At 45.0% G+C, this 13,000-nt stretch overlaps 1 protein-coding gene across 1 annotated transcript in view; it reads left to right on the plus strand.

Annotated features, from left to right (window-relative positions):
* Positions 1-13,000, plus strand: part of WDHD1 (WD repeat and HMG-box DNA binding protein 1) — a 247,833-nt gene that overhangs the window by 135,625 nt on the left and 99,208 nt on the right. The window contains exon 15 of the mRNA XM_029597432.1: positions 9,752-9,889. Within this exon, the coding sequence (XP_029453292.1) occupies positions 9,752-9,889 (138 nt within the window). The remainder of the gene's footprint in view (positions 1-9,751; positions 9,890-13,000) is intronic.

Consider the following 13,000-nt stretch of genomic DNA (forward strand, 5'->3'; position numbering starts at 1 on the left):
TGCAGGGATCCAATGGCAGAAGTCTTTATTTTTCCAGAGGAAGTAATATCTTCCACCCCCTTGCTCATGTCAACCGCATCAGGGTTCCTGCGACTGTCCCAGGCAGCAGAGAGCCCCCAAAGCCCAGCCAACGCCTCAGTCAATCCTAGGCACGGGGTTTTGACTGGGTCGTAAGGAGCGTAGTCCAGTTACTTCTACCTGAGATGATGGATCTTCCAGTCAGAGGCAGGCTGCGGTTCTTTGCAAACCAGTGGCCTAGTATAACCTTAGACCAGTGGGTTCTTTCCATCATCTGCCAAGGGTATCGATTAAACATATTGGATGTCCTTATAAGTTGCCCTCCGAGCCCATTTTGGGGACCGGTAGCACAGGTACTACTAACAGAGCTCTTCTCCCCTTTATCAGCCAGGGCATTTGAGGTTATTCCACCAGGGGCAAAGAGAGTAGGGATTTTATTCCAGGTACTTCTAAAGAAAACAGGAAGACTCCATCTCATCCTAGACCTAAGGGGCTTGAACAGATTTATCAAAAAGAAAAGTTCAAGATGGTTTCCCTGGGCACCTTGATCCCCTTTTTACAAAGAGGGGATTGACTATGCTCTGTCAATGTGAAGGATGTGCACACTTATATAGAGATCTTCCCAGTCACCAGAAGTACCTATGATTCGTGGTGGGAATACAACCCTTCCAGTATCGAGTGTTGCCGTTTTGGTTAGCATCAGCCCCATGGGTTTTCACAAAATGCCTGGTTGTGATGGTGGCACATCTCCGTAGATTGAGGGTGCATGTTTTCCCTTATGTGGACAATTGGCTTGTCAAGAGCACATCTCAGGCAGGGGTGGTCAGATCAATGCACTTGATCATCCAGATGTTGGAGTTGCTGGGTTTCGTCATCAACTACCCGAAGTCCCATCTCAGCCCGTCACTTCAATTGGACTTCATAGGAGCCCTCTAAACATGACTCGGGCCAAGGCTTTCCTGCCTTGGCAAAGGGCTGTCACTTTGACAACTATCGCAGCAGAGATTCAGCAGAACCAGCCGGAGTCAGTGTGGCACATGTTGAGGTTATTGGGCCATATGGCTGCAACTGTCCATGTCACTCCCTTGGCACAATTACATATATGCAGGATCCAGTGGATCTTGAAGTTGCAGTGGCACCAGGAAATGTACAACATCCAGGATTGCAGCCGAATCACCTTGCCCCTACAGGACTCTCTGTCCTGGTGACAGATACTTTCATGTCTGGAACAGGGGATTTCTTTCCAAAGTCCTCCTACCAAAATTGTCCTGACCACGGATGCATCCACCCTGGGCTGGGGAGCTCTTGTAGATGGGCTCAACATCCAGGGTCTCTGGTCCAATCAGGAACGCTCTTGTCAAATCATCTTCCTGGAGCTTCGGGCAATCAGGTACGCACTATGGGCTTTCAAAGATCTCTGTCCACCAAAGTTATCCTGAACCAAACCAACAACCAGGTAGTTAGGTTGTATCGTACCTCCTGTGTCAAGAAGCAGTACACATTTAGTCCTGGAACCTGCCCCATGGGATGATGCTCAGGTCCATGTACCTGACCTGGACAGAGAACGTAGTAGCAGACAGACTGAGTCGAGCCTTCAGATCCTGGACCAGGGGTAGCGAATCAGATATTCCGCCTCTAGGGGAGCCCGGACATAGATCTAGTCACGTTCCCTTGCAAAAGGAAGGTGCCTTAGTTCTGCTCCCTGTATAGGTCAGACTGCAAACCAGCCTCGGACACCCTTGCCCATCATTGGGACAAGGGTATTTTGTACATGTATCTTCCGATTCCTTTAGTAGCGAAGACTCCTTTTAAAGCTTCGCAAGTACAAGGGGACTATGATCCTTATAGTCCTTATTGGCCGAGACAGGTCTGGTTTCCACTCTTACTGGAGTTGTCTGTCTGGAGACTGATCAGTTTGGGGACTTCCCCTGATCTCATCAATCAAGATTGAGGCAGGTTGTGAAACCCCAGTCTCCAGGCCCTGTCACAGCCTGGATGTTGAGAGGCAAATCCTGCGACACCCCCCCCCCCCCCCTCAATCTCGCAGAGGAAGTCTCTGGTCCTGGTGGCTTCTAGAAAGCCTTCCACTAAAAATTCCTATGGACTAAAGTGAAGGAGGTTTTCCATGTGATGTGAGAAAAAGGCCCTAGATCCATTCTCCTGCTCCACACAAAAACTGCTTGATTACCTTTTACACCTATCGAAGGCTGGTTTGAAAACCAGCTCTGTTAGAGTTCATCTGAGTGCAGCCTATAGTTTTATGTTTTATGTGGGGCCTGTTTCAGTTGAAAACTCCCCTAAGGCCGCCTCCTGTGACTTGGGACCTCAACATTGTATTAGCTCAGCTGATGAACACTTCTTTTGAACTGCTGTGCAACTGTGACCTGAAGTATCTGACCTGGAAACTCATATTTTTGGTGGTTGTCATCTCAGCGCGCAGGGTCAGTCAGCTCCAGGCCTTAGTGACTTATCCAACTTACACTAAATTTAATATGACAGGGTGATCTTGCATGCGTACCCTAAGTTCCTGCCTAAGGTGGTAACGAATTTCCATCTTAACCAGCCACAGAGGCATTCACGGAGCGGGATGCCAGTGGCCAGTAGTTGGTGTTCCACCTTCAGGCAGCAAAACACTGCATGGAGCGGCAGTAGCCACAGAGGCATTCACGGAGTGGGATGCCAGTGGCCAGTAGTTGGTGTTCCACCTTCAGGCAGCAAAACACTGCATGGAGCGGCAGTAGCCACAGAGGCATTCACGGAGCGGGATGCCAGTGGCCAGTAGTTGGGGTTCCACCTTCAGGCAGCAAAACACTGCACGGAGCGGCAGTAGCCACAGAGGCATTCACGGAGCGGGATGCCAGTGGCCAGTGGTTGGTGTTCCGCCTTCACGGAGGGCTGCCATCTCCAAAAAAAACTAAAACAAGAAACAAACAAACAAAGCAGGGGTGGGTAGGAGTATGGGGCAGGGGTGTGGCCTGCTTGTTGCGGCGGTTGCTACCCCTGTTTGAGCTGGATGTTCACTGGGATGCGGATACAGCGCTGCTCTCTGCATGGTGGAGGGGTGGAAAGGAGTTGGGGCCGGAGGGTGCTGGAAGCCAATAGTGATGGGTGGGAGGGAGAAAAAGGGTGGAGGGAGAAAAAGGGTGGGAAAATAAATAAATAAATAAATGGATGAACTGCGTGGCTTGCTGGGCAGACTAGATGGGCCGTTTGGTCTTCTTCTGCCGTCATTTCTATGTTTCTATGTTTCATTCTTTCCCAGGCCCCATTTACACCAAGATGAACGAGCCTTTCACAGTTTGGACTGCAAGTGAGCCTTAGCCTTCTCTCTGGAGCGGTCAGAAGTCCATAGACAGTCCACCCAACTTTTTGTTTCTTTTGATGATAATAAATTGGGGATTGCTGTTGCCAGATATTATCGAATTGTATAGCAGATTGCATCTCCTTCTGTTATGCCCAGGCAGGACTGCATCCTGGGGGTCATGTCAAGGCTCATTCTGTCTGAGCCATGGCAGCATCAGTGGCCCACTTGCGAGCAGTTCCCATGGAGGAGATCTGCAAGGCTGCAACTTGGAATTCTCTCCACACGTTCACATCTCACTATTGCTTGGAAAGTGATGGCTGATGGGACAGTAGTTTTGGCCAATCTGTCCTTCGGAATCTGTTTGAGATGTAGAACTGAACTGTCTCTCACCTAGGTTCTGTTTGGGTTCAGGCTATTTCTCCCTCTGTTACCAACAGCACCATTGTTGTTATGCCCATTGGCACCTGGTTTATGTGTCTGTTGGTACCCCTTTTATATTTGGGAGCAGCCTATAGCTAGAGAAAGCAGAGTTGCTTACCTGTAACAGGTGTTCTCTGAAGATAGCAGGATGTTAGTCCTCACGAAACCTGCCTGCCATCCCGTGAAGTTGGTTTCTCCTATTTGTTGATTCATATATAATTCTATGTTGTAAGACTGAAGAGGAGACACCGTGTGGACCTGTAGTATTGGGCATGTTGAGCATGTCCAGTGTGGCAAGACAAAGTTGTAGAAGCTTTGACATAAGTTTACCGTGTTGGGGCTCAATCTGATGATGTCACCCATGTGGATGACTACCATCCTGCTTGTCCTTGTGACCTACTCATTTCCTCTTTTCTAGACACTACGGTTATTGTCAATCAATAACCTCCGGGACATTCACCATGTGGACATTTGCTTAGCCTGCCCAATATCTTGTAATCTGTCCAAGTTCACTCACCCCACCACAGGTAGAAATTACAATCTTCGTCATACTTCCCACTGTGATTCAGTAGGCAGAATCTGTGAGATTCTTTGTCCTTGCAACCTCATTTATGTAGGCAGGTCCCATAAGTTGAAGACCAGAATTTTTGAACATTGTTCTTGCATTCGCACATCCAAGTCTGAAGCCCCACTTGTACATCATTGGCTTGAAAAAAACCATACTACCTCCTATTTACGATTCTTTGCGCTTGAATGTTTTTCCACATCTTCCCCCCCCTGCCTCCCGCAGTGGCAATTTCTCATCCCTTTTTGAACAACATTGGATTTTCAAATTCAATGCACTTTTCTCCCACTGGTCTCAATAGGGAGATCGAATGGTCGACATTCTTTTAATTGCCATTTCACCTTCCACTTTTTTCTGCTCATCATTCTGCCGTTCTTCACTGCCCCCCATCTCTATTTCTTTTTTTTAGCTCTTTACTATTGATTTTTCCTCTCCTCTCCTCTTCCCTTCTCCCTCCCACACTCCCTCCCCTTCCATTTCCTTCCCTACATCTCTTCACCCCTTTCTCCGTCCTTCCCACCTCCCTGCTCCCCCTTTCTCTCTTCCTTTTTTCTCCCTTCCTTTTTTTCTCCCCTTCCCCTTCCCCCTCCTCTTCCCTTCCCTTTTCTTTCCTGCCTCCCTTTTCCCTTTCAGCTCCCTTAACTTCTTTTTTTTTCCTCTCTCCTATCCATTAAACTCTTTATTATATTTTTCAGTCGTGAGCTTTCCTATCACATTTAAGTAGCTTTTTAAAATGCTTTTTTGACTGCATTTTTGACCCCTTCATGTCCTCCTTTCAATCTTGCCCGTTCCATTTTTTACTTTTTTCAGTTTTCTTTCTTTTTTCCTTCTTTAGTTTCTATCCCCCCTTTTTAATTGACTAAGCTTGAAGCACACATAATATTGTCATGCCCCTTATATTGGGCTTCCCCTGCTTTGATGCCGCTTCTTACCGGTTTGTTTTCTAGTTACGTAACCAGTACCGTCACACCCTCTTAGCTAGGCTTGCCTCCCGTTTCATGCCTTTATTTACTTTAAAATGCCAGTCCCCGGTTCTCATCCCCGCTTTTGTTAGCCATACTTTGTGACTTCTATTTCAATGTTTCAAAAGGTTTGTTTTCTTGATTTGACTATAGTGTGACACTTCATCCTCTTTTTACTCCCTTTTTACAATATTAGATTGTCTATTTGGCTTTTGTTTTTAGTATATCTTGACACCCCACCGTGTTCTGCATTTTCACTTTGCTGCTACAAGTGCATTTTCCTTCTTTGCAGCTTTATTTTTTATGCCCCCTTTTCTCAGTACTTCCAATTTTTCCTCAGTACTTCACTCCTATTTTTGTTTCTGCTTTTGTTTGAGTTTGTGTTCACCTTTTTTTCTCTAGCTACCCGGCTAGTCCTGAGTCTCAAGTTTTATGCACATCTTCTTTATCTAAGTTCATCTTCATTTCAGCTCACCCTCATTACCGATGCTTTTGTTTTGAATATTTTACTAATACAGTTCATTGCACTTCCCTTCGCTCCTCAGCCCTTTTCCATCGTTCCATTCACAGCCCTCTGAGCCTGTCTCACGGCTGATTTGAATGCCATGTTCACCTTGCGAGTATCCCTTTCATTCTTTCACTGGCTGATCTGTGCCATTCACAATATACTTCTTTTTGCCTATCCATGATACTTTCTGGTTTTATCCCACACTCATTTGTTTCTCACTTTTCTGTTTCTGGTTTGTCTGGGCTGTGTTTTGCCCTTTATATATTACCTTGTACTCCTAACGTTTGTCTTTGTTATTTACCGTTTTCTTTTCTCTCAAACCTTTCATTGACTCTGCTTCATTAATTCTTCACCAGTATGTAAGTGTACTCTTTTTATTTTAGTTTACCATCTACCTTTCTGCATTCATGCCCTCATTTCTTTTTCTCCTCCTTGTATCCAGGATGATTTCAGATTGTCTACCTCTCAGTTTCCAATCCTAAATTTATTATGCGTACAAATGGTAAGTGTTCTTTCTGGTTCCTTCTTGTCCAAATCATTACTTCGAAATTTTTAGCATGCTTTGCCCTAATCTATTTTATATTATTTGTCTTCCACAGCCCTCTTTTGGAATGTTTTGATGTACATAGCATTATTAAAACTATTTGCTATCTTGGGTATGTACTACATCCTCCTCTGCTACTTGCTAATTTTTTATGGTCTATTCTACATATTTATTATGTTTTTGTTTGTTTTCTGGAGTTCCTATTCAACAATTTATTTGTATAGATTCCTTATCCACGTGTATTCTCTCCCTTCCGATGCAGCCCATGCGAAACATGGTTCCGTGTTGGGGGACCTATTGTTTAATAAATCTTGCTATGCACACGTTCTGAAGGCAATTTTTGCTTGTTTAAAACATTCATCTTGTGGCTATCCTGTACCATCAATAATATATTTTTGCATGTAACACACTTGTTGTTCTGGTATTTCGTCTAGTGTGTTTGCTCATCGATCCACATTCCTCCTGTGGGTTTTTGTATCGGGCTCTGTTTAAGAGCCATCTCTTGGTGGAGAAGGGGCTAGCACAGGGGGTCTGTGGCCCTTAGATTGGTTTTGCCTTGGTGCCATTGGGTGGACTGGATAGCCAGTGGTCTGGCTCCCTCAGTATTCCTGCTCTTATCTCCCTTTCTCCTGGACTTCGGACAACTTCAGGAAAGTATAAATTTCCTTTTTTACTTCTTTGCTGTTCTTTAGGAAGCTCTCCTTTTAGAGGAAAAAAAAGAGGGGGGGGGGGCTTCATTTGAGGAGCTATGGGGCTGTTCTGCAGTAACTTGGCAAAGAGAGGGAGAACACTTTCGTAGTTAGTCCAGCTCCGAGGAGAGGCTTTTTTCCCAATTTATAGTGTTGGTGGCAGTGCGTCATCGGCATGGCATCTTGTTCATCTATCCCTGGAGATTTGGCTGTTTCTGGATGAATCAGAGGAAACATGTCGTCGCTCAGTCCAAAGGGATTGCGGAAATTTGTTTGGGAGGTCAGTGCTGCCAAAAGCAGTCTCATTCTGACTCAGAGTCCAGAGGGCATGGAAACCCGTTTTGAGTCATGGAGAGGCAAGATGTTCCTGTACAGGAGAAGGTGTTGGAAGCACCAAGGGCGGGGGGAGAGAACACTAGAGCACTGTGTAGCACTGGAGCTATGCAGCTGACATAAAATAACCGGACGCGCTGCTTGCCAACTTCAGGCAGGGCCCTCATTTCCTACGCCCGGTGGGAGCCGCCATAATACAGGATCCACACAGCTGAAATAAAATAACCCAATGCACTGCTTGTTGATGTCAGGCAGGGCCCTCATTTCCCTCGCTCAGTGGGAGCCCCAAAATGCAGGAGCCACGTAGTTAGAATAAATAACCTGACGCAGCAATTCCCCTCTCCTCCCTGCTGCCAAAAATGGGCCCATGAATCTCCCCCACTCAGCTGGAAAAGTGCTGCTTAACGGCAGTATCTTCTGTTTTCCTTCCTCTGATCTGAAAAGAACGGCATTTCTTTTTTTTTTTTTTCCTTTTAACTTTAGCACCCCAAATGAAAAGACAGAGTACACTTTCCTGATGGAGGCTGTTGATGCAGCCATGGAGGAGAAGAGGGTGCCAGCACCATTGGCTTTCAGACCCCCCCCCCCCTCCCCACCAGTAAGTAGGAGCAAGCAATGCCAAGGGTCGCCAATCCTCCTGCTCATCTCTGCTTAACCAGGAGGATAGCCCACAAAGGACCTAGCCACCCCTGGGAGCCATCTGTCCACCAAAACTTCAACTGCAGGTTTTGACACCTCTACTATCTACTGGAGACAGAATTACTGAGTGCCTGCAGGTGGCACAGTACCTTAAGTAGGCAGTTACAGTAAATCTTTTGTTCTCTATTTCCATCTGCTGGTAGGGGAGAAAATCCCATCTCTCTGGAATGGTCTGGTGGATGATCAGGAATTTTTATTTAGTGTATTTTTCGCTCCATAAGACGCACCTAGGATTCAGAGGGGGGAAATAAAAAAAAAAAAAATGGTGTGCTAAACCGGCTCTGTTCCCGGGCGTCTGTGCGTCTTATGGAGCAAATTAGGGGAGTTCATAAAAAATTTTTTTTTGTCCCCATTTCGTTTTCGGGTCTGGGGAGGGCCATTTTGGTCCACTCCCCAGATCAGAAAACTTTTATCGTTCTTTCTGTGGGAACCCCCCCCCCCCCAAAAAAAAAAAAACCCCCCATCCCAATCCTTTAAATTTAATTAACTATAACCCCCCCACCCTCCTGCCCCCCCCCCCCCAACGACCTGCCAAAAGTCCTGGTGGTCCAGCGGGGGTCCGGGAGCGATCTCTTGCACTTGGGCCGTCGGCTCCCAGTAATCAAAATGGCGCCGACGGCCCTTTGCCCTTACTATGTCACAGGGGCCGACCATTGGCACCGGTAAGCCCCTGTGACATAGTAAGTGCAAAGGGTCGTGGTGCCATTTTGATTACTGGCAGCTGACGGCCCAAGTGCAAGAGATCGCTCCCGGACCCCCGCTGGACCACAAGGGACTTTTGGCAGGTCGTGGGGGGGTTGTAGTTAGGTTTTTTTTATATTCGCTCCATAAGACGCACAGACATTTTCCCCCCACTTTTGGGGGGGGGGGGGAGTGCGTCTTATGGAGCGAAAAATACGGTAAATGTTCACTTCAGTTCCAGAAAAAGTGCTGCTGGCTCACCTGGACACCCACTCCTGTCAGGTCTTAGAGCACAGGCCCCTTGATAATCAGACAAGGACAAGGTTGAGGAGACTTTTAATTCTTGACATAAGATTCATACGTTTTTGCCTTGTGAGAGTAGAACCATACAAATGTTTTTCAGCCTAGCAGATTTTCAGGTTTGCTAGGCTTAAGTGCAGTTTTGAAAGTATTTTATTTCCTTACACTTGTGTCTTGCTCTTGTTTCTGACTGTGTTACCTGTCTCTGAGGGCTGACATACAGGGTCCTTGTAGTATCTCTGCTTCCCTTTCCACACTGCTGCAGGTTCTCTTAAGTACACTTGATAACTAACTTTAACATGGGGTCTGAGATAGAGGATATCCAATGAGAGCTCTTCTCTCCCCATCGCACCCCTGCCATTTCCTAGGATTACATTCCATTTCAAAACCAGAAAGGGATTTTACAAGATGGCAAAGGAAGAAAATGAAATGTAATGTTTTGTGATGCAAGAGAAGCTTCCCAATCCTAAAAGCTGATGGAGGGTAACAAATAGAAGACATGAAAGAACTACATCCTTGGGACAGTGGAGGGAGTGGAGTGGTGCTGGTATTATTTAAGCATTGGGAATTTATATGTTTATGCACCCAAAATGGTAAAAAACAATAGAGAAAGAGTCTGAATATAGGCAAACTGGATGGGCCAATATATATTTATTGAATGCATAGTCCAACAATAAGAGTTTGTGTTAGGATTTTGTAACCATTAATTTCTTCTCCCTTATTAAAAGCTGTGGGCTTTGATGAAGAGCAGTGCCTTGGTGTACAGCTGATGGAACTGGGTAAGAGAAAGAGACAGACGTTGCGTGGAGATCCTCTTCCTCTGACAAGAAAATCCTACCTCACATGGGTAGGATTTTCAGCTGAAGGTAAGAATGACTTCTTTTTTGTTTATTTGTTTTTAAACCCCCTTTAAGGGGCTTTCTTCAGTCAAATGGTAATGAAACTCATGAGGTAATGGGGCAATAATGGATCTAGTTCTTACAAATGGAGAAAACTTGTCCATCGGGGTAGCTGCCCACCTGACAAGCAATGATCATCAGATGCTGTATTTTGATGTAATTTCCAACCCCCACTGTTCAAGGGAAACCCTTGTTTGGTGGTTTTGTGTGGTGGCTAAGTTTCAGGACAACCACTTTGTAATTGTTGCTCTTTATAGCCCCATCTATTGCTCTTTATTATTCACTCTTTGTGTCCATTTTTTCTTTTTACTTTTTTTATCCTTTTTAAATATTATTATTATTCCACTTCCCCCTGGCTGCTTATCTGACCCAACCAACAATTTTCTCTTGTTTCGTGTACTTATCTAGGCTGCTGCCCTTATTGCTTTTCATGGGTTCGGATCCGCCTGCCCGACATTGGCCATGTTTCGGCAAGACATTGCCTGCTTCAGGGATGGCGGGAGAATGATCTGCTGTGTCCGTACCGGGTTCACAGTTTTAAGACGTTTCTTAAACAAAATCAGATTAAATACCATACAACCTATCTAAAACTTCTAAAACTCTTTTCACCACCTTTCAAGTGTTTAGTACTTACTTTTCAGGTTCATTCAAGTTTCTTAAAGTGAGTGACGCCTTCATCTTCTTATTCCAGCATCTCTCTCTACTCTGCCTGCTTTTAAATCTACCGCGGGCTAACTACTGCTTGTCCCCTCCCAGACCGAGGTGGTCTCTGGTGTGTCCAATTAATTTTGATTGTGATAAATTTTTCCTCCAAACCTCTTCATTTTTACTATCTACCTCCTGTCTGTGTGTCAATTTTTCTGCATCACTACTGCTCATAGCCTGATTTCATCAGGCTTGTCCATTTAATTCAATACCGCCCATGAATTTCAATTATTGCCGCTAACATCATTGTCGGACTTGGGTGGGACCCGTTCCTCCCTCGGACCCCTTCTCCTCTGTGTCTCGCGGACCTGATGGAAACCTGACCTCCACCACGTCTGCTACCATTTTGTCATCAGGTTGCGCTGAATCCTATTCAATGTCTGGCGGACCTGGTGGTGATTTACCATGCACCACGTCCGCTGCTGTCCTGTCTCTAGGCTGTGCTGGCTTGCTTAAGATGTATTAATCAATTTGAATCAATTTAAATTGTTTTGCTATCAACCCAGCTGTCTTTATTTATTTTTCTGAAATACTCTGTGTGCTTGCCCGCTAAAATTAAAGACCGATCGGCCCTTTACCTCTCGTTATTACCTGTGTCCAATCCCTGGACATGACCCGCTGATTGCTGGTTGCTTTTATTACAAACTTCTTATTCAAGAGAATTACTTGTTGCAGCGGGAGTGTTATTAAAACTAATATACCTGATGTTTCATGTATTTTATTACCATGACAGTCAAACTATTCTGATGTTACATCTGATCTTATTAGCGCTGTGTCATGCATTTTGTAACCATACCTAGCAAACTATTCTATTAATGGGTATGCTGTCTCCGACCGGTGGTCCTCTCTTAAATCATCAGCCGCTTACCTCTGTGTCCCTATTTATGGTGTGTGTTTTTCTATGGATTTGGGATTGTGTTTCCCTGCCTCTAAATCTTGAAGTGTATGATTGGTGTGGTACTCACTCCCAAAATCCTTCTTTTATTTTTACTTTTTTGGGATGTGCTCTACCAGTGTGGCAGCTTCTGTATCACCATCTTCTTAGATCACCAAGAGGTCGGTTCAGTGTGCTGCGGCAGTCAAAAAAGCAAACAGAATGTTGGGAATTATTAGAAAGGGAATGGTGAATAAAACGGAAAATGTCATAATGCCTCTGTACCACTCCATGGCGAGACCGCACTTTGAATACTGTGTACAATTCTGGTCGCCACATCTCATAAAGATATAATTGCGATGGAGAAGGTACAGAGAAGGGCTACCAAAATGATAAGGGGAATGGAACAGCTCCCCTATGAGGAAAGATTAAAGAGGTTAGGACTTTTCAGCTTGGAGAAGAGACGGCTGAGGGGGGATATGATAGAGGTGTTTAAAATCATGAGAGGTCTAGAACGGGTAGATGTGAATCGGTTATTTACTCTTTCGGATAATAGAAAGACTAGGGGGCACTCCAGGAAGTTAGCATGTGGCACATTTAAATCTAATCAGAGAAAGTTCTTTTTTACTCAACGCACAATTAAACTTTGGAATTTGTTGCCAGAGGATGTGGTTAGTGCAGTTAGTATAGTTGTGTTTAAAAAAGGATTGGATAAGTTCTTGGAGGAGAAGTCCATTACCTGCTATTAATTAAGTTGACTTAGAAAATAGCCACTGCTATTACTAGCAACGGTAACATGGAATAGACTTAATTTTTGGGTACTTGCCAGGTTCTTATGGCCTGGATTGGCCACTGTTGGAAACAGGATGCTGGGCTTGATGGACCCTTGGTCTGACCCAGTATGGCATGTTCTTATGTTCTTATTAAGCAACGTCCAATGAATGTCCTCCTACATATAGACAGACCAGTCACTTTCTCGGTTCAACCCTTTAGGAGCCACCGTGTCCCATGTGTAGATGAACTGTTCTATTTGTGTGAGGTTCAGGTCGCCTCCTCGTGGATGTTTTTGTATTTGGAAGATCACTGCTACCTTTAGCTCTTCTGGTCGGTGTCCGATTTCTTGCCAGTGTTCTATTAAATGGTGCGCCTTCAATTTGGTGTTTCAGGCGACTGACATGTTCCTGTATTCTGATCTTGATCTTCCACATGGTTTTTCCTATATATACTTTGTTACAGGGACACCACAAAGCATACACCATTTTTGCGGAGTCACAAGTATACTGATCCCTGAAATGAAATGTTCTTCGTCCCGGGATGTCCAGTCGTGTGCCAACATGCATGTAATTGCATGCACTACATTTTCCACATGTTGTCTGACTACCTTCTTGTCTGTGCACATGGGTCCTAATCTGTAGCAAATTGGAGTGGACTACCAGATCTTTCAAATTTTTAGCTTTAGTCAGTGCAAACATTGAAGCTGGGGTGTATTTGTAGGATTG

The sequence above is a fragment of the Rhinatrema bivittatum genome, chromosome 4 (assembly GCF_901001135.1).
Source record: "Rhinatrema bivittatum chromosome 4, aRhiBiv1.1, whole genome shotgun sequence".
NCBI classification, from domain to species: domain Eukaryota; kingdom Metazoa; phylum Chordata; class Amphibia; order Gymnophiona; family Rhinatrematidae; genus Rhinatrema; species Rhinatrema bivittatum.